The following is a 27,645-nucleotide window of genomic DNA, read 5'->3' on the forward strand; positions in this document are numbered from 1 at the left end:
TCATAAGTACTGCATTTATTTTCCATTTTTAACCTCAGAATCAATATAAAGTAATACATGGGCATAATTAAACGTATTTGTGCAAGATCTTCGCAGTAAAGAGCACTATTTAAGCAATAGTGTAAATCTGAACTTAAAAATTGAGGCCTGTACGGGATTCGAACCACTGACCTCTGCGATAATGGTGCAGCGCTTTGCCAATTGAGCTAACAAGCCAACTGAGAGCAGGTCGTCAAATTAATTCGACATAAACCCGTGAGATGATAAATCAAACACAATGAATATATGAAATTCATAAATCTGAACTGCGGTTACAGAAACGTATTTGTGCACGATCTTCGCAGTAAAGAGCACTATTTAAACAATAGTGAAAATCAGACCTGAAAAAATTCAGGCCTGTACGGGATTCGAACCACTGACCTCTACAATACTAGTGCAGCGCTCTACTAATTGAGCTAACAGGCCAACTGGGAGCACGTCATCAAATTAATTCGACATAAACCCGTGAGATGATAAATCAAACACAGGGCATATTATTCGTCTTAACGATATTTTGCCCACTCGATACTATTAAATTTTACAACAATTTTCCTATTTATTTAGCACAAGTTCTTTCTTATGTTATATCTGATAAAATGAATAAAAGGACATAACAATATGGGCTAGCCATGCGAGATTTACATTTTTTTTTCTCATTTCATTTATTTGTTTAAGCAGGTTGATTAATTGGCAGCTGTAATAGCTGATGTGGACCTGCTGTCCTAACCCACCCATCCCACCCCATGGGAGGACATCCATCACACAGTGATCTCGTGTGTGGGAAATTAACGTCACCTGCCCCAACCCTGCAGGAGACGGGACCTCCATTTATTCGTCCCTATCCGAGAAGACTAGAATATCTAACCATTTCTTGATGTTATAGAAAGGTAGCAAATTCTTCTCAATTATTTTAAGACCTTGAGTGTTGGTCCGGCCGGGGCTCGAACCCTCGACCTCCCGCACTACAGTCCAGCGCTCTATCCATTGAGCTAACCGGGAGGCGGTTGGTTAGTCCATAATGGTTGTTTTATAGTGAAGGTGTGATCTTCACTATATTAAAAATAATCACATCTGCTTCTCTCATTTTACTAGATAAAAATAAAAGATTTTTGGTATATTTGGCTCACTTCAAAAAATGAGGAAAGTTCCCACTCACAAGTAACAAATGTGATTGCCTGTTGAAGTGACAGGAAGTTCTAAGACGGACCAGAATCTTGTTTCACGGGCATGTCTCGAGTAATTCACTTCTCTAATACTCCTTAAACAACAATAAGCTTCACTTCTTAAAAGTTTTTCTCCGATGCAGAACTTGGGGTACTGTTACCCTTGAAGGAAAATGTCATCCCCGGAAGCCGGGCAATGTGATCTGGAAAAAAAAAAAAAAAAACATATATAAACTATTACATGCTGAAAACAGGATCTTAAGAAAGATGTTTTTCGCATGGTGACAGGTGTGGCACAAAGAAAAACGGAAATTATATTAATAATGACTGCCAGGTGACTTTTACAACTTTTCAAAATAAGCAAAGAGCATTCACAGGCTGCTTAAAGTTGCAAAAAAAAAATCGTTCAGATTATGAGCCCTTCCCCATCAAGGAATTTAATCAGATGGCACACTGACAGTATCTATTAAGCAACCAGTGACAGAGAAAATGGTCATAAGATATTTCAAAATTGAATTTGGAGGCCCCTCACTATATCAATTTCCCTGTGGCACTCTAGTAGTGTGATGCAGAAGCAAAATTATAGAGTGATAGTAAGACGTTTGGAGCGGAGGTGACCTCAAAAGGGCATCTTACAAAATGCTGTAACAGGCATGAAACCTGCATGATGAAATAGTAGCCCTTCACAGAGGAAGGCCCAACCTTTCCGAGTGCTAAATCAAGTTTAACAATGTGTGACTGTAGATTGGACATGTACGAGTTGCATATGAGTCTGACAATACACTCCAGGTGACCTTTCTGGAATCATGGCAAAATTTGACAAACACTATGTGCCTCCTGCAAATACACATAGGCACAAATGAAAAGAAATTTGGTCTCGCTTAAGCCTCGAGGTATACTTGTTTGGTTCTAGTAAAAAAAAAATACTAGTTAAAAAACGAATCACTGCTGTCCTAGTGAATCTCAGTTTTCACCATAAAGGGAGCAAAGCATTCCTGAATAATTCTTGGATTCCACTTCAATTAGTTTACCCCATCACTCCAATAAGTTATTTCTTCTAACAATTTCTGTACATCTTTAAGCAGTTAAATGGAGATAGGAAAAAATATAAACAGATGGATTTTGTTTGATCTAACATCACTACGCCATCCCGTCTTCCACCAACTGTTTCATAACTGATTATTTTTTTCAGTTTCTTGTGCTTCTTTTGGCATCGAAAAGGAAGAAAGACCAAAAGTACAGGAGAGCAATAAAGACTGAATAATCTGATAATTTTGCAGCTGATTAACACTAACAGATACTGATACTTAAAACAATTTGTATTAATTGAGATTGCATCTCTTGGTGACCTTGGTCATGCTATCAAAGAAAAACGACAATTCCAATAACAATTGGAAACAAACATCGCTCCGACGAAGGGCTAACGCTCGAAATGTCAGTTTTTGTAATCATTACGGTGGCCAATTTACCATTTCAACTTTGTTGATATATCCAAATTATTTCGTTACTCCCACCGACGCAGCCCCAAACAGTTTCTTTCGAAACTATCATTCAAAAACCAAAAAGCTTTGTCTTACATTGGACTCTGTACGAGGGTTAATCTTAATTTCTATTCTGTCACATTGAAAGGATCAGTTCTAGGCACGTCCACCACAAGAAAATAACCCTAGCACTCCAGGAAGTTATTTCTACTTGCAATATCTGTATTGTTTAAAAAAAAAAAAAAACATGGTCAAAATATCTGTACTCGTTGGATGACCTATCTGTCGTGTTGTACACTAATTGCCGTCGTTGTGTTAGAGTTCTGATAGTTGTTTCTTTGAGTGATGTTGGGTTGAAGAATGACTCGTCTAATAGTCTGCGTATAAGATGGAAGAATGCTGGAGCTAATTGAATTGTAATACACTTACAAGTTGACCCAAATCAGCTTGTTAATAAACAGGTTCGCATAACAAAATTTGACAAATACTCCTGTAGTGCATCCTGCAAATAAGCATAGGTACAAATTAAAAAGAGTTTGTCTCTCAACTGATTTAAAACTGATTACTCCTTCCAGTTTCTTGTGCTTCTTTAAGTACCAAAGAGGAAGAAAAACCAAAAGCATAGAAGATACTTATCCTGTTGATGAACACTTACCAATACTGATACTTGAAACAACTTGTACCAATTGTGCTTGCATCTTGATAACGCTAACAAAGAAAAACGACAATCAATAAAATAACTGAAAACAAACATACCCCTATCTCGAGACAATTCATTTAAAACAAGTATTCAGACTTCAAAAAATAGTTTTCTCCCAAGTATTAAACTATTTATTTATCATAAACCGCTTTGTCTAACACGTGGCTTGACGATAATTCTTTGTGAAAGGTCAACTTAATCACATCAATGAAAGTTTTATCAAAAGTATTCCTTAATCATGGGATCAAATGTAGATCACAATGACTACACAAAAATCCCTTGTTTTAATCGACAATAATTATTTTTGACGTTGCTTCACACCACGCAAAAGGGATTAACCCCATGAGAAAACAAAGAAAAACTAAAACGAAGACAAAATCAAAACAAATAAAAAAACAACACAAAAAAAGTAATTTTTTTCATGCTGTTCTTCAGTGGTATTGTGAAATAACACAACGGTTTCCATGGATCGGCAAAAGTTTGAAAACTTAATCTTAGTTTTTACAGTAGCTAAAGACCTCCCTGGAGACATAAATTTTCATCAAAACAAAAACAGAATGGATATGAGCTAACCTCACACAACTTAAGCGATCCCTTTCCACTTTGACTCTCATTCTAGAAACTTCAAGAACCATAAACACCTAGAGAGTTAATAAGAAATGTTTATTCTGTTATAATCAATACATCATAGTACAAGCCCTCTTTCGCATCATTTGTTTAACCTTATCAAGTTTAGGACATATTCCGGAAATATTTCTGGTGTTCGTGGGATTTCTGAGCTTCACAGCCACAGTATCAAGCACTTTTGAACATGGTTACGACCTGACCGAAACAACCTGTCTATCAATAACTACCTCTTCATAACCAAAGAAATCAGTTGCTTACCTCTTTACCAGTAAATTTGTGACATAATCTGTGGGTTCCCTGCTATAATCCTCATCCATGTTACTCTCCTATATCCCTTTAACAATCCCTGAAAGCTGTTGGTTGCGAGAGCTGTTGATTGTGCATCAAGAAGCTCATAGAATTCACAGAATTCTAGAAGGAAAAACAATTATTTTTATCTAAACCAGACCTCCAGAGGATTTATATTTTTGTAACTACTAGAGGAAAACAAATCAAATTATGCTTAGATATTAAGGAACATTTCAACTACTTCTTCACTTTGCTGCACATCTTTGCGATTGCAAACTGATAGAGTGGTGTTGAAGAATGGAAGCTAAAGACCTTCATGGCAGACACCTTACTTTACGAGAACTCTTACCTCCCAAATATGTATGGGTCTTCCAATTGCCCCTGGACACTGGTACCACCATCTGGCTTTCTCCAGCTCCCTTCCTCTCTTTGCTAATTCTGCTGTTATTTCAATTTTCCAACGTAACAGCTCTCTATCTCTTCTCTTCCTGCTACTCAATTTCAAGCGCGTGAATCAGTCAGGCAACTTCAATGACTTTCTGTCATAGTGTTTGCTCATCTCAGAACTAGTCTATCTTGGCTATAATCTCATAAAGATTTCTTCTTGCATTTGTGTCAGGTTTGGCAGATCTTTGATATTCTGTAGCCTTGGGCAAATTGGAGCTCAATCCTGAACCAAAGATAGAAGAGGCCCACCTCGTGGTACTTGAGGTTCTCTTGTACTACGTGCAAAGTCTTTTATCAAGAAATTAGGACTTAATATGTTGTAGTCACTGTCTGAGCTAGCAGAAGCTCCAAAATAACTGGATGACGGTCCAAGTAAATTTCCAGAATTAACATTGAAGGAATGATTCTAGGGGTCTTTTTTCCCTACGTTTCATAACGATACTAATGTTCCGCTGAACATTTTAAGTCATTCAAATCGAACAAGCCAACTAATTAGTTACTAATTATCACACAGTTTATCTTAAATATTAAAATAATGAAAGTATGATAAATAACAAAAACATATTCATGTTACAGCAGCTGAAAACAACTTTGTTTCTTTCCCACCAAAATGGTTTGATCTTTCTTCCCTCATAACTATCCAGATAAATACCTGAACAAATAATGATAGTTCTTCAAGTATTCAAAGTTTACCACAATTATACCGACACAACTATCAGTCTCCTTTGATTTTTATAGGAGGGCTGTCCAGTTGTTTGGTAGTAGATGGTTATTAAAAATAGCGGTCAGTTAGTTTATTGTGGATGCTGCTTTGTCAGACCACATGGAAACAGGAAACTAACCACAAACCGAAAAGTTGGCAAGAACCCTCGCACAAATTCTGACCCTGAAATCAATTCACGCATTTAAACCTGTTGCCTGTGGATTATTCATTAAACTCCACTCAAACTGGGAAATGGCTCCGGTGTAAATTGCTATTCAGAATTCCATAGAACTTATGACTGTCACTTAAAACAAATATAACCAACGAATATAACAAGTAAATACACTTGATCTTAATTATCCTTTGAATATGCTTTTCCTACTTAGGCTCTCTTCTTTCCTGAGTGAACTTATTCTTTGCAGGACTAAAATGTATAACTAACAAAGTAAAGTGAAGACCTTTGGTACAAGCCAGCCAAGTGAGTTTCACAACGGTACACAATTAATCAAACCATTGCTTTATAGTGAAGGCGTGATCTCCACGTCATGAAAGTTATCACCTCTGCCTATATCATATTAATATTATTGATAACAATTAAAATGATACACTTTGCCAGTGGGAGAGATTCCCACGCCAAAGCAATGGATGTGATCAACTGTTAATGTAAAAGAAACTCTTTCAGGTATGACTTGAGTACTTTACGCTGTTAAGGTACCACTACTTGAACAACGTTAGGCTTCACCATTTTAAACTATATAGCTACAGACCTTGGAGTGCAATTAACATGGGGGAAAAAGTGCCCGCAGGCAAGATGGGCAATGTAATCTGAAAAAAAATTATACATACATAATGTTCAGACATAAATTACTTGTCTATGCATGAGTTATATCTTTTAAGAATGACAGTGAAGACGGTCATTAAAGATTTTACAATGGTTAAGCTTTGACTGCAATTTGAATCTGAAGTGGATTGGCATGATTTCAGAGACCAGTGACCATAGGAAATTGTAAGCTGAGGTAACAACAAAATGAAATGTTCCAGTTTGGCCATTCAATAATGATGAGGAATTGCTAGAGCAAGCTGAATTGTAATAAACTTACATGTTCTGCAGAATCAGCCTGACAATACACAGCAAGTGACCCTTGTGGGAGCATGGCAATAAATGTAAACCGCAAGACGTGTCCTGCAAATAAACATTGAAAATTTGCTCCATCACAAATCATAGAAACAAAGCTGGACATCCTACTTCAAGGATGACTCAGCCCCAAAGAAACTTTGCTTTTACAGACATTCTAAGTCATGCATTTCTGGAGAAGCTTAGGGAAATAACACCTGTAGTAATAGGGTGGCTGGTGGCAAAGTGCACATAAGTTTTGCACCTTCAAGGCAAAGGAATTAAGTTCTACCAATGATTCCAAACTGTCTGTTCAACAATTGTATTAATTCCAATAGCTGTATCAAGTTTTCCTTTCATATGTTTTGAAAAGTTAAGTTGTAAGATTTTTCAATTTCTCCCCAGCTTTGCTTGCTGGTGTATTTTCATTGAGAGAAAATAAAAGCCATAAATAACCCTAGCACACGATTGCTCAGACTTTTTTTTGGGTCATTTTTCAGTTTCAATTCTCTCAATGCTCTCCATGGTGATAGTAACAGCGGAACAGTTTTACTTTCTTGGACATAACTATGATTTTTGGCTCTTCTCTGAGCTCAATTTAACCCACGATTGCCCACTAGCTCAGACTGAAATGAGTCTGAGTCAGGCTCAAAACATATTTATGCCTGCAAACACTTACTCCATAGTTTGATTCTCAAAACTACTTTTTCAAAAATTTGAAGCAGACAATGCAGAGAATTTATTTCTAGATTCTAGGGGTGAAACGGTTTGACCCTCCAACCAAGGTGGGTTATTAGGTTACAGTAGAACCACATCTACTTAAACAACTGGGTTGGAAGGGTAGCTGGTGGGGGGTTGGGGGGAGGGAAGAGCAGACAGATATCAAGGGCTTCAGAAATTAGGCTATGTAATAGAACATGAATGGAAAATTGGAAGAAAGTGTCCGTTTAGGAATCAAGGTTCTACTTCACTAAGTAGCAAATACAAAATTACCACTTGGCAGATGCAGCACTCATCATGGCCACTCTGAACTCTGACCTTGCATGGTCCACTGGAAAAACAGGAACCAAATATAGTCAGTGGTAATGTATACAATGTGAATTCTTGAACACTAGCACCTATTTACCAATAAATTATTACAAGATGAAAATAACTTTGCCACTCAGTCTAAGTGAGTCAACTATAAGTACATTCCCATAAAAGATAAAAGATAGTTTGCCAACAATAATCTGACTTTGAATCCTAGTTTGAAAGAGGCAATGTAAGTGAAAGTGCCAGGCCTTAGAATATCAGAAAAAGGCTTGGCTTAGGCTTAATCTATAGCTCATCAAAATAGCTTTGCCGCTCAAAGTCTACGTGGGTCAACTATATGTACATTCCCATAAAAGATAGTTTCCTAACAATGATTTAACTGACTTTGAATCCTGGTTGGAAAGACGCAATATAAGTGAAAGTGTCAGGCCCTGGAATATCAGACAATGGCTTGGCAAAGGCTCAACCTATAGCTCATCCAAATGTGGACAAGTGTGTCAACCAGTATGCCACTACATTTCCCACCAACTTATTAATATCTGATAATTCTCTCCAGTAATTCGGTAAAATTCAATAATAGCTCCCCAAAAACCCTGTCGGCTGACTGTTGGCCAACAGTCGACCAACAAACGTCCGACAGTCGACCAACAAACAGCCAACAGAGGACCAACAGTCGACTAACAGGCGACCAACAGTTGGCCAACTGTCTACCGACAGTTTCAGCAGTTCTCAGGTAAAAGTGTGAGCCGACAGCTAGCCGTGTGTCGGCCTACTGTCAGCTACCTGTTAGTTATTTGTCGCTAACTTTACATCAAGTTGTGGGTTCACCCAACATCGTTCCTGACGAAACTCTTTTTGTTGTCCGCCATGTTTAATTTTTTTTTTCCAGTCCCAATCCCCCAACTTTTTTATTTAGTCCCAATCCTCCAATTTTATGAAAATCCCAGTCAAAGAGCTTCCTTTAGGAAGTTTTTCATATTTATTTGTTGTCCCTAATGTTGTTTATTTCTTTATTTTTTGTATTTCGACATGATCATTAGTTGGTCATTGCTTTTGCAAATGTGGTGGCTCCCAAAGGAGCCGTTTTGTTTGTTCGCCAAGCTCTACTCGTAGAACCTTGGGTCAAATTTCAAGGGCAGCAATTTGCCCTATCTCCGCAGGTCAGCGAGCACTGGAAAGTGTTTTCGGAGGCGGCATCTACAGGCAGTTTCCAGCTCCTTTACAGAGTTTCCTTGCTGGTCCCTGACCACCAAATCATGCTCTCGGCTGTCCACGATCTTTAACTCTGCTATGGCTACAAAGTCTCAGACGGTGCTTCTCGGGCAATTCACCATTCTGAAGGCATTCGCCATGCTGCTGTGGTGCTGCCAAAGTGTGCTGATCACCTTGTTATACTGCTCGTGGATCCCGTCCAGACTGTGTGTCGCGACCCTGGTGGTAGCTTTTCGGGTGTCCGGATCACTGTCTGCTGCTCGTTGACTGGCCACAGACCACCGACTCAGTTCATCCCACAGATGGATCGAAATTGCAGCAAGCAAAGAGAAAAGAGTTGTGATTGGTTAGTTATTTTCCAATAGGTGTTTGATAATTGATTTTTCTAGAAATGGATTAACCAATTAACTCGATTAACATATGAGAGACCAATTTACCATTTCAATGACTAGTTTCTGATTGGGTATCTCTGATCCGACATAAGTTATAAATATGACAACAAACCACGTTCAATTTCATTACTACGTGCTTTCAATCATGAGGCATTTTGAGAAACTTACCTTGGTTCAGAGTTTCCATGCAATTTTCACTTTCCTTGTCTATCATAGCTTAATCACGTCTAAGTTCAAATGCCAGTGCGGAAGAATGTCCAGTAAGAAGCTGTAGAAAGAGGCGATCGATTAAGGCAGGATCGTTCTTTGAAGATCCGAATATTCCACTAGGGCAATGGCTTTACGTTATATCTACCTTTGGTCAATTGAAGAAGAGTCAAACAAGCAGATTTCCATTCTGACTGGATTATCACTGCAAACAGTCTGCGTAACATTGCAGAAGCTAAGATATCTGCTCCTTAAAGATCCTGAATAGCAATGTCAGATTAGGTGGCCGAGGGCCGGAAGACAGTAGAGATCGACAAGTTCACGTTTGGTCACAACACAGAAAAGTTTTAATGTGTTACTATTAATCCAAGAAACATTGACTCATATAAACAGACTGAACCCTACAGATTGAAGATCAGATCATTACCAATCAACACTTCGCAGATCAAGTTACTTGGAGTTGAAATAGATGACAAGCTCAATTTCACCAGCCATATCAGTAACATTTGCATAAAAGCCAGTCAGAAAGCTGGTGTCTTATTGAGACTACGAAATTTGATAACATGCAAAGCAAAACTGATAATCTACAAATCATCCATACTGCCTAACTTAACATACTGCCATCTGGTATGGCATGATTGTAGATCTTCTGACAGCAGAAAAATAGAGAAGATTCAAGAATGCGCCCTTAAGCAGTGTTTAACTCCCACTCAGAATCATGCGAAAACTTTCGGGTTTGCGCACAGCTACCTTCACTAATAAATCGAAGACTACTTGTAGATATCCCAATATTAATGTACAAAGTAAAATATCGCCTCGTAACGAGTATTGTTGACGAACTATTTAAGCAGTAAAGCACTAGTTATTCACTAAGAAACAGTAATTTTGATATTCCGATATTTAACACTATTAACTATGGAAAGCATTCACTTAGATATCAAGGACCTCATATTTGGTCGAAATTAGATAATGAATTGAAAGACTCCTCGAATGTTGAATCTTTCAAAACGAACATTAGAAAAAAAAGATCTAACGTCACTCTTAAACAACAACAATAACTGCTGTAACCTTTGCAATTCTTAGGGAGTACCTTTTATACACCTATTGTTTTTTATCATACAATTCACATATTTATTTTTTTATTTGTAAATAATTAAAAAAAAAAAAGAAATTTTGTATCCCCAATTAGTTGTGAAAACTAAATACGTTGACACATTAATAAAGCTCTTACTTACTTTAACTTACTTACAAGCGCAATACAATCGCGGTCGAGTTTCGAAAGGCTCATGGGTGCTCGGTATGGTGGAAAGAGGCAGTGGTCGGGCGCCAACCCTTCCGTGTTCCTGACCGCACAAGAGAAACCCTAGTGACACGACTCATTCAAGAATTTGTCAAACCCGGGACAGTGATCATTTCCTATAAATTTTCCCCTTATTTCAACCTAAACACCCTCGGCTACATCCACCAAATGGTCAACCACTCAGAAAACTTTGTCAACCCATATACCAGAGCCCATACGAACACCATAGAAGGACTATGGGGACAGGTGAAAAGAAAGCTGAAACAGCATGATAGGCATCTTTAAGGACAAACTTCCCAGCTACCTCGATGAGTTTAACTGGCAGTGACTGTTTCCAGGAGACCACTTTGAAAATATGATGCGGGATGTCGTGGAGCCCTATCTTGTGAACTAAGGATACTTTGGGGCATTCAACAGACAAACGGCTCCTTTAGGAGCCACCAAATAAAATAATAGTTTTTTACCAATGCATTTTTGTATGTTACTTTTTGTTGTACCTAAACTAAATTAAATAGTCTCCCATCTTTCTTTCTTCATGACATCGAAACCTGCAATTTAACTGAGGTAACAATGATGTGAGAATCAGAGTACACATTGAGTAAGCACACATGAGTAACAGAATAAAAAAGCCGGCATTGCACTGTTGTTTACCGGTATTTTATTTAAACCAGGTTATTTGCACGAGTTTAGTATATTAAAAAATAATCTGTCGGTATACTGTCGGTGAACTGTCGGCCGACACTTTACCGACAGTCGGCTGACAGGTTTTTTCGGGAGCTATTATTGAATTTTACCAGTAATTCTTGTGGTTCTTTTGGCATAACAAAGGAAACAAGATCAAAAGTACAGATTGGCAATAAACAAAAACATTATGACCTTTTTTGCACCTGATAAAGTACTTACAGATGTCGATACTTGAAACAAGTTGTACAGATTACAAGGCTAGTAGCTTGATCATGCTATCAAAGAAAAAACATAGCATAACAATATAAAAAAATTTACTTCAGAAGCAAGTTTGCTCACATTTTAAAAAAATGTTTTGTCTGACATTTGGCTTGATGCATTCTTTTTAAAACATAAACTTCTACACCTTGATGTATGCTTTTCAAATACGTTTGACAACAGCTGTCCACAGCAATATTTCTAAACATTGGCATTAAATGAAATCCAGTGTAGGTTATGGGACTACATGTACACAAAAGTCCCTTGTTCTACTTAACAATATTGGAGGAACTCTCGACAGGTAATAGACAAAAATAAACCCATGAAAAAGCACAGGATTAAAGAAAAAACAAAACAGTATGGATATTAGGATTCCTAAAAATAAAACTGTTAGATTCAGAAAATTACAGGTTTACAAATCACATTTACAGAATGAGATTTGTGAAGATTACCCAGTCAAGTTTTCTCATGCTCAACTGGTTTGTTCTTCATGACACATTTACATTTCAGAAATAATTCTGGCATTCATGGTTTTTCTGAGCTTCCCATGGAATTTTTGGTTATTCTATGACTGAAAGAACCAGCAATTTGATGACCAAATGCATAAAAATATATCAATAGCTTATATGTACCTCAACAGGACATGTGCACCACCATCTTCTGAACTGTGGGTCCCTAGCTGAAATCCTCATCCTTGCATCTCTAATACCCTGTGCCAATGCCTGTGGGCTGTAGTGGGTGGCATCCAATGACTCCACAATACAGGTGGTTGTTATCCCAATAGACCTCTCCTGAAGGGAAACAGGAGAAGGAAACAGTAATTTTATAAACAAACCTCCTTCAATTCACCTCCACACCTGAAGTCTATTTTTCAAAAAGCATTGCCTCTGATTGCAAACAACGGCTCCATATTATTAAAATATATATCATCTGGTCATATTTGTTAAATCTAGTGTCAACAAAATGGCCACCATCTTGACTTTTTGGCAAAGTTTTAAATGTACATCATTTTGTAATTTAGTGTTTGATTAACACAGCTTTATCCCTTCTGTGTGATTTTGGTCCTAATCAACCCTACAAATTTTTGGTTGTTTTATTACATAAAAAAAAATTTTGTTTACTAAGTCCTTACCTTTCAAATTAATTTAAACAACCTCCCCAAACACACAATTGTACCTGCTTAATGGGTGACGAGTAAAGCCTTAATTACTACTACCCCAGTTACCCAGTTTGAGGGAAACAAGTTAATGATTTCTTTCTTTCCCACAATAAGAGCATTACTCATCAGTTTTAGGCACCTTGGGTTGTAACACTGCAACAAGTAACCATTGCACTCAAATAAGTTATTTTCCTTTGAAATACCTGTACATTTGTAGGTAGATAGGTTGCATGAGGAAAGAAAAATATTACCAAAAGGATTTTGTTGGATCTAAAACCATATTTCCAAAGCTAAAAGACTGAGTTCTTACCTCCTGATGCAAAGAGGGTGTTTGTAATGCCTCTGGACAAGCCTCCCTTTCTCTCCTTTTCTGCAATCTTTCTTCTTGTCTTTCGTGCTCTTTTCTTTCAAACTTTTTCCTTTCTTCTCTCTCCCACAGCACTCTTTCCACCATTGCACAAGCTTCTTCAACACGCTGTTCCAATTCAAGCAGGGAGTTATCTGTGGACCCCACCAACTGAAAAGTACTATTTCCTGAATTTGGTCGGTAATACAAGGGATCTGGCCTTAAAGCAACTTGGAAATCACCAAAGTACAGTTTGGCTCGGTCTGCATTGTTGTAACTTTCACACAGACATTTGGCTTCAGCATGTCTTGCCAAGAATGCATTGGCCACTCCACTGACGCCAGGTCCTTGATGTGGAACTAAGTCAACCAATGAGGAATCAAGTGAGGAAACTTCTGCAGAACTGTCTGCTTTAGGGGGTCTGCCTCTCGGTCTGGCTCCTAAATACTCCCATTCATTTGACCTACAGCTCACAAAAGAATTAGATTGATTAAGGACTGTGTCTATTTGGTCAATGTTCCTTGCACCTGAGAGATTATGTTGAGGAGTTGATGTGTTTCCACATGGAAGAGAATCTTGATTCACGCCATTTATGTTCTCTACCTGTAAACTAACTATTGAACTTGAATCATTCGGATTCTCAGATGTAATAGTTACAACAGCCCCCTCATCATCACTGTTTAGTGAAGTTTCACTTGAGTGCATGACTGGAAGGGAGACCTCTTCATCACCTTCAATACCAGCAGTCATTCCTGAGGTTTTTTCCATTTCATCAGAATTTCTATTCTCTGTGTCAGAATATGTTACCAACCCATCCTCCAGCTGATCTCTCTCTTGAAGTGAATCAGAGTCCCTTTCTGATAATTCATCACTGTTGTGAGAAGAAAAAAGTTTCTCTGCTAGATCAGAGCGATTGATTCCTTGCAGAAGATCTCTAACATATGTACATGAAAATTCTCCTCGCGATTCCAATTCCTGAAACAATTCAGAACCTTCTCTGATCTTAGCAAGTCTAAAGCTGTCCAGTTTTGGTTGAACAAGGCCTTTCAGTCTATGGAACTCTGATTCTGACAAAGAATTAGAGATTTCCTGAAGTCTTTGACGCCGGAACAAACCTACAATAGAGGAAAACATATGAACACTAAGTATAATAAGTTGATTTATAATCATTGCAATGTTAACAATCCTATGGACATTTATTTTAATTAACTCTTTAGAACAGTATAGTACAATGGCTTGAAAGGAGAAATCAAGAAAAATATCAAATTCAATTGGTATTATTTACAAGTCTGGTTTCTGCCTTTCCAAAACTTCCTTACACTCCTTATATTATAGTTTACCCTTCCTTAACTTGTTGTGTTTCAGTTTGGAGATCGACATATCAGTTTAATTTAAATCATACTATTATTCTGCAAAAGAGGATAATCAGAATCATATCTAAAGTTTCTTTTGATTCATATACCGATGTTCTTTTTAGAGAGCATGGGATCTTAAAATACTCAGACATCTATTTCTACCAAATAGGTAAATTTATGTATCTGTTTAAGAGGCTGACTTCCTGATCATTTTCATGATATGTTTATTCTTGCTGGCCAGATACATTCTTATAGTGCAAGAAATTTCAGCTTTATCTATATACCTCATTGTCGAGCTAATTTTCGAAAATTTTCAATTCGGCTCCAAGGTCCTAAGTTTTTCAACACACTAAGTCGGGAAATTCAATACTCTGAAAGCATCAGCTTATTTAGCAAAAGGCATAAAACTTTCTTTCTTAGTTAAATGAATTCTTTGTTAAGCAACACACCTTTTCTTTTTTTTTCCTTTTCTCTTTTTTTTTCTTTTTTTTTTAACTTAATCCAAATTTTCATTCAGCACCTTTGATTTGTATGCTTTATCCTGTAGTTTAATTAAGGAAGCCTATACTTTTATAAGCCCCGGGCTTCTAATAGGCTTCCTTGCTATTACCTCTTTAGTTCCTTAGATTTTGAAGCTAATTTATTTAGAACAGTTCTTTTTATCTTTGATGTATCATAAATTTTGTATTCAGTTCATTTTTTTTCTGGTAATGGTAAATAAAATGAATGAATGAAATGAATGAAATGGTTTCCCAAGCCCCAATGTCAAAACAAATGATTTTGTAGGAAAGTGAAAGTTCAAATGTTCTCTATCCCTAGCTTGACTTATACAGGGGGACATGATTAATTGTTGATAACTTTGGGTCATATGCCCAATGACTGCAATTCTTGTTATGAATTGATTGCCAAGGTAATGGGTGCTTGACCTGGAAAAACACAACACAAATTGATGCAGATGTAATTTATGTGGTCCAAGAATTCAGACAAGTGAAATACATACAATACTTTAATCAAGAGAAGAAAATAAAAAAATTACAAAAATATCTCTCAAAAGGAGATATCTAGAGGTCAACCCTATATAAAAGATTCCCCAAAATAAAAAAATAAAAAAATTAAAAGGTAAACCAAAACATTATATACAGATAATTAAAAAGTATTTACTATCTTCTCAATCAAAATTCATGTAAATCCTTAATCTGTTACAAAATAAAGTCAATGAACCTGCATGTACAATATCTTTAGGCAAATTATTCCACATATCAACAATCCGTACAAAGAAAGAAAATTTGTAGCGATTTAGAATGGCTACTTTTACATGGAGCTTATAATCGTGATTGGCTCCAGATTGGCTCTAGTTTGACTACATTTAGTAAGATAAAAACTCTCTACGTTTCTCCAAAGTTTGCCAATTCAATAAGCAGCAATGGTCTTCTTAGCTCATTTCTCCAAGCTTTTGCTTTAACGCTGACCTAGATGCCCTACTTTGGACTTTTTTCAAAGATTCAATATCCCTTTTTGGTAGGGGCTCCAGACGGGGGCAGGGTATTTGAGTATTGGTCTTACTAACAACTTAAAGAGGCAAGAAAATGCATACCAATTATTGTTTCCAAGTGATCGCCTAATTATACCCAACACTTTGTTTGCCTTGTTTACTATGTAGGAAACGTGTTAACCCCAAGATAGATCATAGTTTATCGTGACCGCCAGGTCCTTGGCAATGTCAACAGATTTTAGTTGCGCACCAAGGGAATAGCTTGGCTTAGATCTGTCTCTACTGTGCGTTACATATGCATAACTTCACATTTTTCAGGCTACTTATTAGCCCAATCACTTAATTTGTTCAAGTCCAGCTGTAAGGCTGGTACATCCTTGTCAGGCTCGATGATCTTGCGATAGATTTTAGTATCATCAGCGTAGATTTTCATGGTTGATGTGATGTTTGCCGAAATATCATTTATATAATTATAGTGATATTTGCTAGCCAAAACATTTACAACTGACGGATTTCAGATCAATCAGGAGAGCTGGAGAGCACATTCTGTTCAAAGTTGAAAATGAGGGGTCTTCATTTGCAGGTCTTTTTTGGTGGGTCTTTGATTATAGGTCTTCTTTTTCTAGTATTAATTCTCTGGGTCTTTTAAAATAAAACAAGTGCTTGATGGCGTGCTTTATCCCTATATTAAAAAGATTAAAACCTGGGCTGGTTATTTCCGACCAGAAACCATAAAAAGATCATGTTAAATCAAGAAAATTAAGGGGTTTTCATTTTCAGGTCCTTGTTTGTAGGTCTTAGGTCTTGGATTTAGGGGGGTCTTTGTTTCTAGTACAACCAAGTGTAGATTGCAGTTTTAGTTTTTCATACAATGGATTTATAAGATGAAACAACGATTCTTTACCATCCAATCAAAAACCTAACAAAGTAACGACAATTGCAAGGCAATTACAGAGTACTCTTGGATTGCACCATAGTCCAGCGGAAGTGACTTACCCTTCCCTCCTCACTCAAAATGGGGACTGCAAAGTTGAAAAGATCTCATGGCACCTGAACTTCTAGAGATGCAAAGACCTGGGCAAGTTTAGTTTTGGAAAACATTCCTCTTAATTGTTAATTCATATATTGCTTATTGTCTGGTTAAACCCAATCTTATCACACCCAAATGATACTCCATAACATAGGTGCAAGTAATTAAGAAAGGGAAAAGATTCACAAAAATACAACCTTCAAAAATAATTGCTTGATTTCCTTACAGGCAAAAAAAGTGGACGTAGAAAGAGAGCAGGTGACCAAGAGATTCATTAAGATCTGGGAAACTTACTGGTAAACTAGGAGAGTTTGCATTTACTTATGAACATGCTGCAAGAAGCTGCTGCAGTATGTACGATATACTTTTCTTACCTAAGCTGTCCACCAGACATGCCTTATGGTAAAGGTCAGATGATGCCTCCCTAGCTGTACCAGGCCCACTCTGCTCCCTAACATCTTCAGTAAATAGCCGAGAAATATTCTCCCAATGCCTTTGTACTTGAAGAGCTAGTATCTTCTCTTCTTGGAGCTTCACTGTCACTGTCAGCCGTGCTAACTCTTCCCTTAGTTCACGAATATGATCCAAGAGGAAGGCAATCTCTGTGTGTCGAGGGATATATTTCATAGTTTCCCTTGTTTCTGTGTCAGGTGACCTTGAAAGCAAACCAACTTCATCAGTCGACAACCATTCACAGCACTCAGGACCAGTCTGTTTGTCTTCAGTGTGTTCAGGCAACAATGGATTGTGCACTCCAAGAGCCACAGGTCCTGCATCTTGTTGAGGAGTCAGGTCAAATGATGAGGAAGACTCTGAGGAACTGTTCTTTTTAGGGGGCACATCTCTTGGTCTAGCACCTAAATGCTCCCATTCATTTGCCTGATTTTTGACACAAGAACCAGAATGTCTGTCAGGGAAGTCTTCTCCTGATCTCTTAATTTCATCCTCACTTGATAATTCCTCAGAGCCAGTTTGTGGCTTACTGAAACTATTTGACAATGTTTCAATACTGACGTACTCCCCTTGTGTCAATTGATTAAATGCTGCTTCAGCTACAGTTGGTGAGCTGTGTTGTATGAACTCAAGCATTGCACCTAAAGAACTCTGACCTACTTGGAATGAGTTTAGAGATGATGTTGAGACACTTGAGGGTGACTCGTTATATAGATTGTCCTCAGGGCACACCGAGTCAAATGAAGACATTTCACCACCACCAGAAGCCTGTAAATAAAATCGATCGTGGGTAACTGTTGTTTGTACTGCATCACCAAAATGGCTATCATACCGGTCACTTGGGTTGTTCTGTTAAAAAATTGGATAAAATTCCTAAGTTAAACAATACTTCCACATTAAGACATCCTAAGCCAGACAAATGTATATGTAAAGAACTAAAGATAATTAAACCTTTCTACTAACAGTAATTTTCAAGAGGTTACATCATTTGAGCATATGAATGATGAATCATTACACAGTACTGCACAGGCATGTACTAAATATTGTCAAAATGAACCAGTCCTTCAAGAGGAACATTCACATTGTTATAAACTCAGCAATCTATATTTAAGATGAAAGAATAAAATATTAAATAGCAAGGCTGTGCTCTATGATGAAGATGAAGTTAGAGCAACTGTTGAAGCATTTGGCTGGTTACCATAAGTTTGAGCACAACCAGATGCTTGCATTTGCAAAGACTCTGAGGGTAAAATTGATGTGGTCCCAGTCAACCCTAAATTATTTTGAGTACCAAGTACAGAATGTGTCATTTGAGTTCTTGTAATCCCTGTAACATCAGAAGTCAATCTTGAGCCAGTGAGCCCTGACAGTAAAATATCACTCCTATGCAAAGATGAAAATTGCTCATCTTGGAGTAGTTGAGGCTCTCTTGTGTCTAGTGCAAAGTCATTTGCTACATAATTAGTGCTCATATCAGTTTGTGTTGTGCTCGTATTACCTCCAACATAACTGTATAAGGATCCAGGTAGAAGTACTGAATTGCAATTAAATATGTTATTAAATAAGCTGTCATCTTCACAATTTCCTCTGATAGATGCTCCACCAGTCAGAGGAAACACTGAAGAATATGATGGGTAATATGTTGCATTTGGCCTTGAAGCAACTTGACAGTCACCTGGGTACAGTTTTGCTCTGTTTAAGTTCGCCAAGTTTGTCATGCCCCCTATATAAGAATTAGCTCCTTGTAATGAAACTTCTTCACCCAACATCCTCTCTGCATCATTGTAATACAAACTTTCATGAAGATCTTTGTCTTCAGAATGTCTTGCTAAGAATGCATTGGCCACTCCCAAAACTTGTCGAGGAACCAGGTCAACCAATGAGGAGTAGAGCGAAGTTGGTTCTAAGGATCTATTTCCTTTGGGGGGTCTGTCTCTTGGTCTGGCCCCTGAATGTTCCCATTTATTTGACTGATTGCTTGAGTAACAATCACCCTGATTTATTACTGTATCTATTTGGTCAGCAGTCACTGCACCTGAGAGATTTTGGTTCTGAGTTGTATCTCTATGTGGAAGTGGACCTTGATTTGCACTAGGTACTGCTACTTGCTTTAAACTACCTTGAGTTCTATTTGGAATACTGACAGGACCATCTACAAGATCACCATTGCAAAAACCATTAAAGCTAGTTAGGTCTTCCCTTTCTCTTGCACAGTTTGCTGCACACCCTCTTTTCACCTCTTCACTTTCAAAATCTTTATTTGCTATGAATGATGACAAAGACCTTTCTTGGTTCTCCACACCACTACTCATGACATCCGACACATTTTTGCCCAAACTCTCCCAAGCTTTTGCAGCCTGATCAAAATTCAGTGTAGTAGTAATTGAGCATGTATCTCCAGTTGATGGCAGTGCATTATCAGCAGAATTGATTGATGACTGTGATAAACTAGAAACTGAATCACAACTCTCAGTTGATAATCTTGAATTACTAATGCCTGTAACAGAATTTGAGTCAGGTAAATCATTTGCATTTAAATTAGAGGAAGTAAAATCACTACTATTATTATACGTGTTTCCATTGGAATAGTTACATACACTAGTTTCACTACTTTCTCCAAATTCTTCCAATTCATCAAAAGTTTCATCAGCTTCATTAAAGGACCTAACAGGCCCTTCATCTCCCAGATTTGCTTCTAAACAAGAAAAAGTGTCTCTCCCAAAAAACTCTCCATTTTCATCGCTTGAAGTAATAAGTTGCTCTGCAAGATAAAAAGAATTATAGTCTTACTGAAACATACTGTATCCCAACAAATCAATTATCTCCAAAATTTCCAAAACAAAATCAAAGCAAAACATATCCTCATCCTGAAAAGTGTAGCTCTACTTACTTAACAATCTCATTCAAGAGATTTGGTATTACTCATATTTTTTAATCAAAATAAAGTCCAATAATGTAGAGATACAAATGATTTCTTTTTCTCTCTTTTTTTTTTTGTTTTTGTTTTTTTTTTTTTGCAGTAGTACCAAATATCTATAGACACAGCATATCATGTCATACACCCCATCAACTTAAATAAAGGCCTCCCTCCAAATGAGTGCCACATTGAGACTGAGAAATTACTGTTATTCCCAATTGAGTAAAGTGCAATGGAAGTTTCAGGGGTTCCATTAAGGTTTGGAGGAGGAGGGTATGTGGATTTTGCACCTGAGCATACCCACTGTACATAACTCAAGACCCAAAAGGCCTTGTCTCCTTGAGTAGGGAGGGCGGGGGGGGCATGATCCCCCAAAAAATTTGAAATCCTAAAGTTACAGAGATGCATTTTCCTGCATTCATGATCAGAAATCATTTCCAGAAAGGAAAATCGTTTCTTTCCATGATATTCTTGATTTGACACATAAATCAACAGGTAAAATTAATTTTCTAAAGCAAATCTGTAATCTTGTGCCTATTAAATTTTTAAAATAACTTGCCCTTTCATCAGAAAGTGTCATGAATGATTACAGGAAGGTATGGCTTCTGTTTACACAAAGTCGGAAGAAAATGTTCACAATTTTTCAACTTAAGAGTAATTTTTCACCTGATCTGTCAATGGAACCTGCACCATGAAGTAGTTCCCCTTCATAAGACGCCCCTCTCGCTTTAACAAGCATACTCTGCTCATGGGCATGTTCATCTAACCTCTGAAAAATCTTCTCAGTACGACGCTTTTCTTTACTTTCAAGGAACAACTGCCGTCCCACCTCAGCTTCTAGTCCTTGTTTTTCCTCTTCAATTTTCGTCAATTTCTCTTTCAACTGACTTATTTCATCCTCTTGTTTATGACACTGATCCTGATAGGCAATAACATCATCTTGTAACTGAATAATTAAGCTGTTAGCAGCATTAACTCTGTCATAGCATTGGCTAACGACAATACTATTTCTTCCACAGCATGGGCATGTGCCATTACACTGTTCACTCTGTTGGCCCTCTTGGTCACTCTTCTCAATGCCATCATCCACAGAGACATGTTCTGTGTCATTGTGATCCTCTTTTTTCTTTAAACTTTCTTCATTTCTTGACATCTCCTGATGGTCTGCTAATTGCTTTGCTGAACTATCAAATGAAGTTCTAGTGTGGTAAGTGTTCTCTTTTAATTCAGTGGATGCAGATGGTGACCACTTTGGGGGGTATTGATTAAATGCTGCTTCAGCTACAGTTGGTGAGCTGTGTTGTATGAACTCAAGCATTGCACCTAAAGAACTCTGACCTACTTGGAATGAGTTTAGAGATGATGTTGAGACACTTGAGGGTGACTCGTTATATAGATTGTCCTCAGGGCACACCGAGTCAAATGAAGACATTTCACCACCACCAGAAGCCTGTAAATAAAATCGATCGTGGGTAACTGTTGTTCGTACTGCATCACCAAAATGGCTATCATACCGGTCACTTGGGTTGTTCTGTTAAAAAATTGGATAAAATTCCTAAGTTAAACAATACTTCCACATTAAGACATCCTAAGCCAGACATATGTATATGTAAAGAACTAAAGATAATTAAACCTTTCTACTAACAGTAATTTTCAAGAGGAAAAATCATTTGAGCATATGAATGATGAAACATTACACAGTACTGCACAGGCATGTACTAAATATTGTCAAAATGAACCAGTCCTTCAAGAGGAACATTAACATTGTTATAAACTCAGCAATCTATAATTAAGATGAAAGAATAAAATATTAAATAGCAAGGCTGTGCTCTAACAGCGCCCGGTGGCCCCTGGTGCTTTACTTTTGCTCTTGGGCGACTCGGAAATCTTAGTTGTTTCATACAAAGCATATGCTTGGCACCCTGGATTTCACAGTTTCAGAGCACTGGGCTCCATTCAATTTTCCTTAGAGCGCAGCCTTGAATAGTTTATTTTTATATGCATTACTCAGAAATATACTGCGTATATCAAGGTTTAAGCATGTCACAAATTCAATGCAGGTAGTAAAAATAGTCAAGTTCCAATTTATGCATGAATAGAATATGGCCTGGCCTGGGCTTTGAATTGCTCAGAATTTTTGAGACTCAAAGCTGACTATATCTTGTTTTGTTCCATTAAGCTCATATAGGGTAAAAATGGAAAAATTCATAACAATGTGTAACAATTTCTGGGTCAACTTGGCTCAAGCCAAGTCAGCCCTAACAGTGATTAGAATTTATTCAATGTCTCCTCAAAACACAGTCTCGATTTGCAAATATGTATGTATGTTTCACCACATGGCATTAAAATGATCTTTCGCTTAGATTTCTTACATTGTGGTACAACAGAAAACAACAGTAGAAAAAGAAAAAACTAGACTACTTTGCAAGTGATGGCAGTAACTTGTTCAGTGCAGCACAAACAATCTCAAGCTGAATAGCTGTCCCCACCATTGAGAATGGGAAATTTTCTTGATCTGGAAATTTTTTTAACTTCTCTATGGCACGCTCAACCAAACTCCTAAGTTAATTGAAATGCTGGATGTCACAATCCTCACTTTTCAGGACAGCTGTTTGCCCACAATTGAACCTGTATCAGGCAGTCACCCACAGGCAATGGTGTGGTGACCACCTTATACAGATTGACTGCTTTATAGTACTGGTTCAACAGAATTGGGGTATTTTGAAAACTTGGGGTATTTTGAAAACTTGTACAAACCATTTTCTAGAACCAATTATAGTCTAGCAAGATTTAGCATAGTGGCATCACAGACCTGGCAAACAATACCTATTAAAATAAAGTGTTTCTCCGCCAGAAGCTTTAAAAGAGAATATAAACTCTTCCTACTCGGCGGGCAGACATCTTGATCAACTCTAATATATCATATAGCTTTATTTTTCATAACTATATAGTGTATATGCTATCTCCTTAAGTATTCAACCACCACCCATCTGTAACTGCTCTGGGGTAGTAGCCAACTCGAAAGCTTGGCTTCTTTGGCTACTACACACTCTTTCCCCTGCTTTGTCTAATTTCATGTATAGTTAGAACGCTCTTCTTTTTTCCCTTTTTTTCTTTCTTACAGTTGAATTTTTTTTTCGTAGAATAAGTGTGAATAAAGTTCCTTATGTCCACTTATGTGCAAAAACTCCCTAAACAATACCACTAACATAGATTTTTGGAGACAGTAGTGGTTTAAAATTTTACTTAATTGAAAGATAATTCTTAGTTTCATTTGAGTAGTCCCACTTTAAGTGACTGTTCAGTGCTGAGGGGAACTCATGGAGGTGAAAATTACAGTAATCAGAGGTAACAATTTCAGGACTTTAAAACCACCCAATTAGTACAGGTTGACTACTTATATAGTGTTGCTTGAAACAGGTTTGACTATATTAAGATATATTAAAAGGTAGTTTAACGACAGGTGTCCCAAGCTCACGTCTCAAGGAAAAGCAAAGGATCATTTCATGAAACTGTCACGCGTCATGTGACGTGGTGTTAATTAAGTTATGTGAGCAACCATCGAGAATTTGAATGCATAATAACGAATAGTAGTAATCAATTTTACTTGTAAAATGCTCTTATTTTGGAATATCTAGTGTTTTAAATGGACCATATTTTGTTCCCCATACTATTCGTTATAACACATTCAAATTCTCAATGGTTGCTCACATAACTTAACACCACGTCACACAATGTATGACAATTTCATGAAATGAGCCTTTGTTTTTCCTCGAGACACGAGCTTGGGACGCCTGCAGTTTAACAACGCCATAAAATTGCAACCATAATTACTTGAAGTGAATCTGAGAGTCCAAAATTGCTTGAAATTTAAAGTCCAGCAAGCATGAACCACATTTAATCATGTACACTAACTTCAATTGCTGAGAGAACAGGTAAATATAGAAAACAACACCCTCTCTTGAATGTTTTTTTTTTTTTATAAGCACTGTTGGATGTATATAGATTGATACAGTTCTTTAATTTGTTCTTTGTTCAGTTTTGACATTTTCATAGTTGAGACTTGTTATCATGCATCATCTCTCAAGAGAAGCACCAATCGTAAGAACCATTTTTCAAACATCTCCTCTCGCATAGTTCTCTTCCATTTAGATTTGAAACGAGTTTTGGCTCGAATTCAAAGCAATTCTTTCGGAGTTTTTCGTCCAGCTGATGTCGGTAGAATTTTATGAGTAAAAATTGGAAACGTGAAGTGAAATTCAACAACAATAGGGACAGACTGAGAATGGGTGGTCCACTAGCTAGCTCCAATAGGGTCAAACACAAAACAAAAGTAGTTTTTCCTAAATACAATTCAATCCACTAAATTACAAACCAACTTCTCCCAACTCCAGACTCTCTTGATTTCTTTTTTTTTGCAGAGTCTTCATTTCTTTATAATTATTCTCATGGACCAAATCAAAATTAGAAGGAAAGTACTACCTTAGGATGCAAAGCACCAAAGAATCATATCTCTAGATGGTTACACTAATGAAAGCTTTTACTTATATATTTCAATACATTTAATCAGGAAAAGGAAAGAACTAATTGTTGAAATGCGTCCATCCATCCATAAAGAAACAAAATCTAATGACATCTCTTCTCCTTATACTAACTAAGCAAATCAAAACTATTTGGAGTAAAAAACAATGCCCCAACAAATCTGATTGGAAAAAGCATCAAACCTTGTGATACTTTAGAAGAGATCTGTTTTTCTAAAAAAATACTGGAAAATTTGGGGTAAATTCTGCCAAATTAAAAACAAAGTTTTTCACAACTGTCTCACTGAGTGAATAAAAACTACATGAAAAATGTATGGGATTTAACCCGCAGTGTTGACTACGTAAAAGTCGTGACTGGGAAGGTTTGATGCATAAAAATAGATAAACATACTTGTATAAATGGTGTCTGTCAACAACAATGGCGTGGCATACAATGTTCTTGAGTCATGGGATTCTCAATAAAACTTTTGTCAAGTATTGAAAGTGGTTGGCCATTCCATTGGGTATTTATCATAAAAAAATCTACATGTCCCTGTTTAAGATGATTTCCAGTCTGTATAGTGTCCAGTGCAGCCTCAGGGTTTGTTTTCATTATGATACACTTCTGTAACAGTGTAAATAAAACTTTCCGATCCACCAAAAGTTGTTTACATTCAATATTCAATTAGCCGAAATGTCAATTTGGGAGAGCCTCAAGGCTCCTCTAGCTTGTTTTTTTTTTTTTTTTGGCAAAGATACATATGGTCAATGATGAAGGAAAGGAAGGTTTTTCCCTCAATTTTTATTTCAGCAAGCAAACATTCCTTCCTGTGTCTTCGTAACCACTGAGAACCAAGACTGTACAGTTTTGCTGGAAAGCAATGAACCTTTGACACTTACATGTAATAGGTGCTTACGAAAAATCAAAATTTTGGAGAAACTAGAAAAGCAAACGCAATGCACAGTAAATTTTTATACAACATCTTTTCCCAAAACAAGCCCCAGTGAAAGAATACCAATTAAAATGAATAACTTATTTACAACGAAAAAGCAAAAGGAGTGTATCAGGTGCGTGTTTACTCAAAAGTCAAGATTTAATAAAAATCGCTAGTAAATATTTCTGCACTTGCAGACCAGATTTCAAAGTGAATAATTTTGCAATTTGTCCGTACATCATTGGAATCTTTCAATGTATTCTTTTTCGCTCATAACAGCAAATCAAGAACTGTTTTGAATGAAGTTTTAGTCTCGAAGTATTTCTTGGTCACTTTCGTACGACTCTCAAGTATGCATGGCCCACGCAGCAGAATCATATCGTTGTTTACCTAACCAAAGCCAGAAATTTGTGGCACTTAGATGATCAGGAAGGGTAATAGTTCGTTTTCAAACTACCCTTCTGAGAAACTCCCACCAAAGAAAAAACATTGCAATTCGATGGTATAGCGTTTCCTGTAGCAAAGCGAAACCGATCAAATCACTCAAGTAAAAGTGATAATTGATACAGATTCTTGGCGTAATGGAATTTGTTTGGCTTGAAACATTGATGAAGTTTTCCCTTCACTTTTAATTGGCATCTGCAGCGGAAAACGCTTACTTGTTCTGAAGTGGTCTTGAAGAAAATATTTACGGTCATTAACTCTTACCAGGGAGAAATCACACAGGTTTCAAACGCTTCACAAAGAAAAAGCCAATGAGCAACTGGTAAATCTGCTTCCTAGTAATACGCACATGCAGGAGAAACATTTCAAGATTCGACACCCAAACTAGAAACTTACCTCAGTTATCTGATCATCAAGGGACTCGTCCGCTTCAAACTCGTTAGCCGCCATGTTGCAAAATAATCCGAGGGCTCTTGGGATAGATTATCAATAGTACAAGTTCGGAGAAAAGGAAAATTCCTCGCTAAGGCCTCAATGTTTCATTTCCACGAAAACATCAAAATTAAAACACACGGCCAGTGCACCCGATTTCATCTCTAAAATATTTTGTTCACCTATGACTCCAGTTACAGAAATCTCTGAGTAAGACGAAATCACTGACCCCTAGTCCACGGACCCTCCTTTACGGACCCCCCATGAAAAGACAATAATAACAATGACAATTTTTTTGATTGTTATTATTGTCTTTTCATGGGGGGTCCGTAAAGGGGGATCCGTACAGAGGTCCGTGGACTAGGGGTCAGTGTTTTCATGTTACCCATCCTGAACCACCAAGCGGATTTCCGAGTCGATTGAAAAATCACGCCAAACTCTGACCATCTCAATCCAAGTTCGCAATTAAAATGAAAAGACTTTAACCTAAATCTTCTGCTTCTGATGTTGAAGATTGCTTGATGTCAATCCCCAGTTCTTTTAGCATTTCATCGCCTCCGAGTGGTAAACCCGCCATTTTGTTATATATAAGCATTGAAGTTGCAGAGGATGCTGGGGCTCGTCTGTTAATTGGGTTTCAAAAGAAAGCTACCCAAGTCTACCTATAAAGGAACAACTTTTACTTGTGATGGTACACTGTAAGAGGTCCATTGCCAAGTTGATCTTTTTTTCTCGAAAATCAACACCCCAACAGACCATTCTTGGAGAAACTGGGGCAAAATGTACTCTGTGGGGGGGAGGAAAGGGGTGTGACGAAGTGTAACCATGAAGAGGCTGCAAGATGGCTTTGACAAAGAGTGAATAAGTGAGAAAAACAAAAAAAAAACAGTCCACAAACAATCTTAACTCCATATT

The 27,645-nt window shown here is 37.3% G+C and overlaps 2 protein-coding genes across 6 annotated transcripts; both read right to left on the reverse strand.

Moving 5' to 3' along the window:
- LOC111328773 (uncharacterized) lies at nt 1-27,637 on the reverse strand. 5 transcript variants are annotated; one of them, XM_088731714.1, is made up of 14 exons: nt 26,695-27,637; nt 21,066-21,930; nt 20,080-20,243; nt 17,404-18,331; nt 13,117-14,267; nt 12,280-12,438; nt 11,609-11,664; nt 7,556-7,613; nt 6,549-6,631; nt 4,648-6,273; nt 4,269-4,421; nt 3,957-4,024; nt 3,339-3,391; nt 1-1,405 (listed from the first exon to the last, which is right to left on the reverse strand). In XM_088731714.1, the coding sequence occupies exons 1-10, from the start codon at nt 26,746-26,748 to the stop codon at nt 6,228-6,230; spliced, it is 3,564 nt and encodes a 1,187-aa protein (XP_088587840.1). In that variant the 5' UTR covers nt 26,749-27,637; the 3' UTR covers nt 1-1,405; nt 3,339-3,391; nt 3,957-4,024; nt 4,269-4,421; nt 4,648-6,227. The 5 variants fall into 5 exon arrangements, with proteins under 5 accessions (XP_088587840.1, XP_088587844.1, XP_088587843.1 ...); XM_088731718.1 differs by lacking the exons at nt 1-1,405; nt 3,339-3,391; nt 3,957-4,024; ... (2 more) ...; nt 6,549-6,631; nt 7,556-7,613 and adding exons at nt 8,465-9,091; nt 9,367-9,466; nt 10,655-11,264; XM_088731717.1 differs by lacking the exons at nt 1-1,405; nt 3,339-3,391; nt 3,957-4,024; ... (2 more) ...; nt 6,549-6,631; nt 7,556-7,613 and adding exons at nt 8,465-9,466; nt 10,655-11,264.
- On the reverse strand, nt 18,371-19,867 carry LOC148724989 (uncharacterized). The gene has a single exon (XM_088731735.1). The coding sequence runs from the start codon at nt 19,792-19,794 to the stop codon at nt 18,631-18,633; it is 1,164 nt and encodes a 387-aa protein (XP_088587861.1). The 5' UTR covers nt 19,795-19,867; the 3' UTR covers nt 18,371-18,630.
- Nucleotides 27,638-27,645: the final 8 nt, after the last annotated feature.

The sequence above is a fragment of the Stylophora pistillata genome, chromosome 8, assembly GCF_964205215.1.
Source record: "Stylophora pistillata chromosome 8, jaStyPist1.2, whole genome shotgun sequence".
Taxonomy (NCBI): Eukaryota; Metazoa; Cnidaria; class Anthozoa; order Scleractinia; family Pocilloporidae; genus Stylophora; species Stylophora pistillata.